General features: G+C 45.5%; 1 protein-coding gene across 10 annotated transcripts in view; it reads left to right on the forward strand.

The window, feature by feature from the left end:
• ZRANB3 (zinc finger RANBP2-type containing 3) overlaps nucleotides 1–6,429 on the forward strand; it is an 894,936-nt gene extending 888,507 nt beyond the window's left edge. For all 10 annotated transcript variants that reach the window (XM_063933768.1, XM_063933769.1, XM_063933776.1 and 7 more), the window contains 2 exons: nucleotides 2,357–2,488; nucleotides 6,225–6,429. In XM_063933768.1, coding sequence (XP_063789838.1) covers nucleotides 2,357–2,488; nucleotides 6,225–6,323 — 231 coding nt within the window. In that variant the 3' untranslated portion in view covers nucleotides 6,324–6,429. The remainder of the gene's footprint in view (nucleotides 1–2,356; nucleotides 2,489–6,224) is intronic.
• Nucleotides 6,430–7,237: the final 808 nt, after the last annotated feature.

Raw genomic sequence — 7,237 nt, forward strand, 5'->3', positions numbered from 1 at the left:
GGGACCCTGTCTGTTCCAAGACTTACCGCGGCTGCGTTTGACGGCATGGCGGTTGAACGCCGGATCCTGAAGGAAAAGGGCATTCCGGAGGAAGTCATTCCTACGCTGATTAAAGCCAGGAAAGATGTAACTGCAAAGCATTATCACCGCATATGGCGGAAATATGTTGCTTGGTGTGAGGCCAAAAAGGCCCCAACAGAGGAATTTCAACTAGGTCGATTTCTGCATTTCCTACAAGCAGGAGTGACTATGGGCCTGAAATTAGGCTCCATTAAGGCACAGATCTCGGCTCTGTTGATTTTCTTCCAGAAAGAACTAGCTTCACTACCTGAAGTTCAGACGTTTGTGAAAGGAGTGCTGCATATTCAGCCCCTGTTTGTGCCTCCAGTGGCACCTTGGGACCTCAACATGGTGTTGAGTTTCTTAAAATCACATTGGTTTGAGCCACTTAAAACCGTGGATCTAAAATATCTCACGTGGAAAGTGGTCATGTTATTGGCCTTGGCTTCAGCCAGGCGTGTGTCAGAATTGGCAGCTTTGTCATGTAAAAGCCCTTATCTGATTTTCCATATGGATAGGGCGGAATTGAGGACTCATCCCCAGTTTCTCCCTAAGGTGGTATCAGCTTTTCACTTGAACCAACCTATTGTGGTGCCTGCGGCTACTAGGGACTTGGAGGATTCCAAGTTACTGGACGTAGTCAGGGCCTTGAAACTTTATGTTTCCAGGACGGCTAGAGTCGGGAAAACTGACTCGCTATTTATCCTGTATGCACCTAACATACTGGGTGCTCCTGCTTCTAAGCAGACTGTTGCTCGCTGGATTTGTAGCACAATTCAGCTGGCGCATTCTGCGGCTGGACTGCCGCATCCTAAATCAGTAAAAGCCCATTCCACAAGGAAGGTGGGCTCATCTTGGGCGGCTGCCCGAGGGGTCTCGGCTTTACAACTTTGCCGAGCTGCTACTTGGTCAGGGGCAAACACGTTTGCAAAATTCTACAAATTTGATACCCTGACTGAGGAGGACCTTGAGTTCTCTCATTCGGTGCTGCAGTCATCCGCACTCTCCCGCCCGTTTGGAAGCTTTGGTATAATCCCCATGGTCCTTTCGGAGTTCCCAGCATCCACTAGGACGTCAGAGAAAATAAGATTTTACTCACCGGTAAATCTATTTCTCGTAGTCCGTAGTGGATGCTGGGCGCCCATCCCAAGTGCGGATTGTCTGCAATACTTGTACATAGTTATTGCCTAACTAAAGGGTTATTGTTGAGCCATCTGTTGAGAGGCTCAGTTGTTTTCATACTGTTAAACTGGGTATAGTATCACGAGTTATACGGTGTGATTGGTGTGGCTGGTAGGAGTCTTACCCGGGATTCAAAATCCTTCCTTATTATGTCAGCTCGTCCGGGCACAGTGTCCTAACTGAGGCTTGGAGGAGGGTCATAGTGGGAGGAGCCAGTGCACACCAGGTGACCTAAAAGCTTTCTTTAGTTGTGCCCAGTCTCCTGCGGAGCCGCTATTCCCCATGGTCCTTTCGGAGTTCCCAGCATCCACTACGAACTACGAGAAATAGATTTACCGGTGAGTAAAATCTTATTTTTTCTAACTTTCATACTTTAGGATCCACATGGACTACAGTTGGGAATGGTAACCTGTGCTGAGCGCAGCGGTAGTAGAGCAAGGCACCTTGCCCGAAGCTTGCGAGCCATGCGAGGGGACACGGTGCACCCAAAAAAGGCAAAAACTTATGTCGACCTAATGACCAAGTCGACCTAGTGCATGTCGACCAATACTGGTCAACCAAATGACTGTCGACCTAATGACCCATACCCTTTATGGCAGCACTCAGCGGAGTTAGCGAGTGCTGCCTAAATGTTATAAAAAACCCTAAAAAAAACCCATTTCTGATAACCAGAAGAAATTGCAGTATATTTTTCCCTTTGTTATAGCATATCATCCAAAAAGTGCATGCTTAAAATACAGACATTTGACATATTTATTTATCACCGCGGTACGCTATTTGATATACGCATGCTGTGTGTTCCCCCCTGGATGTGTTGCTGTTTTGTTACTTATTATGCTGGTAATTGAAAGAAGTAGTACTTGCAGTGCATGCAATGTTCCTGTGTGATAACATGTATTCTCATGACAATCGCTGTCAGCACTGGTTTTAATGGTGTCCACTCTGCTATAGTCTCATGTTGCTGTGTGGGCACCAATAAACCAGAGTCTGACAGCTATTCATCTAGAATGAGGACAATAAGGGGAATGTGGGATACTTCTTTCCCTCTTATGTGCCATGTCTTCAGCTGTGTAACTAGACAGATCAACCAAGCATGTGTTATTCTTTCTCGCAGCTAAATGAGCTCATACGGAACCCCACAGAAGGCCTGTTCTGGCAAGTGGACCACATCCGCCCAGTGTATGGTGGGGGAGGCCAATGCTTGTTGGATAATCTTCAGACCCTGTGTACTGTGTGTCATAGAGAGGTATGGTTGCTAGAAGTGTATCTTCACTGTTGCTTGCAGAGGTGAATTTATTGCTGTTTTGCACCATTTGTGTATGCAAAATACATTACATATAGTTTCAGCTATTAAATTACCAGTAACTTAGAGCAATAGTTTATAGTGGGTTTTTTTACCTTATCCCCACACAGTAAAAATGCAGGTTTCACTTAACTTCAGGCTGGCAAACAGGTCTCCCTAAAGACTGTGGCACTCTCTCCCAGGGACGGATCTAGACTTTTCTTTTATGGGGGGGCGGTTTACTGTTTAATCTTGACTCCTCCTCTCTCCAGTCCCAACTCCTCCCATCTGCAATCCTAACTGCTCCTCTCTCAATACCTGAAAAACTGAACTTTTTGAGTGAGACTGAGATAGTGCTTAGTGATTGTTCTCTGTACATGTGACTGTGCTGTGGGGTAACTGTATTTTTTAGCCCTAGTACCCGCACACCTACAAAGGAGGGGCAAATGCTCTGTAACCCTTGCTCTCCTGGCTCCTCTGTGCTGCTGTGGTATAGGCTGCAGCACAGCGTTCTGCCTCAGGCTCTCCCTGAAGAGCTTTCTGCTCAAAAGTGGGCGTGGCTATGACTGTGTTAGGGGGGGGCGGACGCCCCCTTCGCCCCCCCTAAATCCGGCCCTGCTCTCTCCTGACAGAATGAGCCGTTATCACACTGTTGTGTTGTCTGTACCGCTCCACCACAAGGTACTACAGCAGCAAAAAAAAAAAACATAGGACCCATCCATTCCAGCCTGTCATATCCGGGAACGTAGAACCAAAGTTTAGGAAAACTGTGTGTCCACTTATCTTGGTAAATTCTTCTTTAAATCATGGTCTCTAATATCTCATAAATGTAGGAGTACAGGTATTTGCTTCAGGAAAACCATTTCAGTCCCCAGATAAGGCGAAACAGCATGTAATGATGGTCACCCTACTGTAGCTGCTCCTGCTTGTTATGTAGCATTGCACAAATAAAAGGGTTTAAACATTTGTTAATGTGGTATGCACTGCACACTATAGGCCTGATTCCGAGCCCATGTTGTGTGATTATTTGCAGCTGCATGCGTTACCCTGAGTGCACACACGAAGGTGCAGTTGTGATCGATCCAGACAGTATCAGAAAGGTGGCAGAAAATTGATGCCCGTTCCTGGGAAGTGGTTACTAGCGCATGTAAAGATGTTCCATTCAGTGGGTGTATTATGGGAGTGCCACAGGCGTGTCAATGCAAGCGTCTGCGTTCACATACGCACAGATGCAAGCATAGGATTCCATGGTTAGATTGAGAAACATCAATTACCATAGGGCTGGTGCAAGTTTCGATGGAGCAACCGATGGTGGCATAGAGTGTAAGAACATACCAAACGGTATAGGCGCTGAAAGCGGCTGTCTCGGGAGGCACTCGATATACCGGCTGTCGAGATCCCGACAACCAGTATACTGACAACTGTTCTCCCTCGTGGGGTGTCCACGACACCCCTGGAGGGAGAACAAATAGCATACTGCGCCACTGTACCCGTAAGGGGCTCTTTTGCGCTCACCCCCTTGCCGGCATTCCGGCGGTCGGGATCCCGGCTCCAGGATGCCAAGCACCGACTAAACATAGTACACCCGGCTGTCTCAGTCCTTGCACATTCGGCTGCAGGAGTTAGTAGGCCATTTGCATTAGCTTGCGGACAGGCGAATGCCAATAGACGTTGCTGCATTTGCTTTTGCATGTAACTCAGGCCTTACATGTGTAGCCGACTTGCTACAGTAGCAGATCAATTTCCTTCCTTAATGTTAAATGTTGCAGTAGAAAATGATCTGACTGTATGTCTGCCACTAAATTACCATTACTTTAAGAAAGAAAACAAGACTCATTTTACGGCATAAAGTTGCACATATCTTTTCTAATCATGAGGCAAAACCAAGCACACAGAAAATGATCAGCTACACAGCAATTAGTGATAATTATTGCCAAGCCTAGAAAGGAAGAAAAAGCTTCAATCAGGACATAAACAACAACGTGCTTTTTTCAGTCATATTACAACTAGCTATTTCATATATTCATTGTTTTGATTTATTCCTGAGAAGTGGAAGGTGACTTTCTCGCCCAGATCTGTGCTGGAGTGGAGTCTCTGCTCATTAATTGGGGCAATTTTTATGGCCTGTGTTTCTAAAGTGCAGACGAGATAAAATGGAACTGCCTCGTTATCTGCATTTTCTAATTTCTGGAAATTCTCTGCCACTAATGAGGTGGTTTGACTGAGCGGGAGCAGACTGTCCGATAAGATAACTGCCTGGTGACAACTTCAGCTCTCATCTACAGCTCCAAGTGGCTGGAGATGAGACACTCAACGGGTGTTGTGCCAAAAGCTATTGGCTCATCCTTATTTTTAGTAAAAGCAATTACTGGATTCTGCCTTCTTTGTGTTTTGGCATTCTTTTCTATTTTTATTTTACATTATATTGATTTTTATTGTGCCTATTAATTAGTGATTTTAATGCAGACTATACTTGTTTTCTATTAGTGCTAATAATATCAAAGTATATAACTTTAGTGACATAGGTCACTTGACACCAAGAATATAGCATAATTTAGCACTTTACCAAGTGTGTAGGAACAGGTTTTTCCTTAGTGGTTAATGACCTTCCCTTTAACTTGATTGTTGAAAGAAGTTCCTTTATAAACACGTATATTTTACTTTGTTTGTGCTAGACTTTCCTATAACACTATAATATAAGGTTGGATGTAAACGGCAAACTCTTAAGGTGCCCATCCACTAGTGCGATTTGGGCCCTTTTCACTCAATTTAGACGCATCGGACCAAGAAATTGCATGAAAAGTGTCACATCGTATGTGTTTTCCTTACGATTCAATGTGCGGTCCCGGGAGCATTGGATTGGACCCGGAGATCGTCACGGCTGCCACAAGGATTTATCGGAATCGCAGGCGAAACAATGCACATTGGAGTGTTTTTACTACCTGCAATATATAGCATGCAATGTGTTGGTCACTTGACTGGCATTTCACTGGACACTCAAGCACAAAATTTTACGTGCAGGACTCCCGGGAAGCTGCCGGACATTTCAAGGGAAATCGTATGCGACATCAAGCCTGGATAAAGTCGGACTAGTGGAAGGGGGCCTTTACTGGTACCTATAGCTTGTTACCTGCAGCTGATTGTAACACTGAATGCTATCTTGTAACTCAGGTCATTGTTTTCCTTGTATTAGGACCTGTTCACTATGGGGGCAGCTATTCTGTGGGCAGAGCCAATGTTCGGAGGCAGCTATTATGTGGCCAGAGCCAATATTCAGCTGGTCACTTCGCTAGGACTGTGGGGGCAGCTATTCTGTGAGCAGAGCCAATGTTCGGAGGCAGCTATTATGTGGCCAGAGCCAATATTCAGCTGGTCACTTCGCTAGGACTGTGGGGGCAGCTATTCTGTGGGCAGAGTCAATGTTCGGGGGCAGCTATTATGTGGCCAGAGCCAATTTTCAGCTGGTCACTTCGCTAGGACTGTGGGGGCAGCTATTCTGTGTGCGGAGCCACAATTTAGCTTGTCACATTGCTAGGAGATAGAAACATCATTGAGGCGCAAAGCTTCTTCACTGGCATCACTAGTTCCTAGGGAGTCTTAATTCTCCCAAATATCGATTCAGCCTACAAAATGGCCGCCTCCACACTACGTGAGTGAGGGGTTACAATTAACAATCTGTGTTTTTTTTCGCACTTTCCAGAGAACAGCTCAGCAGGCGAAAGAGAGGAGTCGGACAAAGAAACTCTCTGTGGCCTCCAAGTACGGTTCGGATATCACCAAGTTCTTTTCCAAGGTCTAATGTTTCATCGCATTGCCATACCAGTTACTGTGTAATGTCTGTGAGTATTGATGTTTTAGCACACTCTAATTTGTGAAAAAAATAAAGAATTTAGTTTTGCGAGTACCATCTGCCTACAGGCGCCTTATTAGTCCAAACACTAATCAGTGATAGGTCTGGAGAAGAGTGTAATATGGAATATAAGATATCATGCATCTCCGCTCTGAACGCTTAATAAGCACAAGTGTCTGTTAGAGAAGACATGTTGTGTTGTCAAGTGCACAGTAAAGCTGTAATACATATTTCTACTAGGTATGCAATGATGATTTAGGACAATCCCCATCCAAGACATAATTTTTCTGATGTTATGTGCAGTATCACATATTTCCTACTAGATGAGCACTTACAGGCCCCCTTCAAATAAAATTGTCCACATAAATATAAGCTGCCACACATACATGTGTGCCTGTATATACATTGTCATTTCCACAATCCTTAATATAAGATGGGACCACAAAAGCCTGCAATACATCTGCTGGACTGACACATACAGCACCTTGACAGGGGGAATGCATTCTCCATCCTCTCTCATGTTTGCCGGTTGAGTCAACCAGTGGTCCTATTGTGTATGTTGAAAAGGCAGCACTGCCCCAGGGCGTAGGCTTTAAACTGTATTATGGGGGCTATTCAGAGTTGGTCACAGATTTTGTGAGGTTGACACCCTATTCCCCCCCCCCCCCCCTTCCCCGGGATCTCGCCGCAAATGTCATCGACCAGCCCCAAAAACGGCCCGATCTCTCCCCCCTTCCCCCCAATGCCGTGTCGCCACCCATGGACGCCTGTCGTCAATCACCATGTGCGATCGCAACCGGGAAGGATTGCGCAGCTTAAGAACCTGGCCACTGCATGCATCTCTGAATAAGGATAATATATGT

This window comes from Pseudophryne corroboree, chromosome 7, assembly GCF_028390025.1.
Source record: "Pseudophryne corroboree isolate aPseCor3 chromosome 7, aPseCor3.hap2, whole genome shotgun sequence".
NCBI lineage: Eukaryota > Metazoa > Chordata > Amphibia > Anura > Myobatrachidae > Pseudophryne > Pseudophryne corroboree.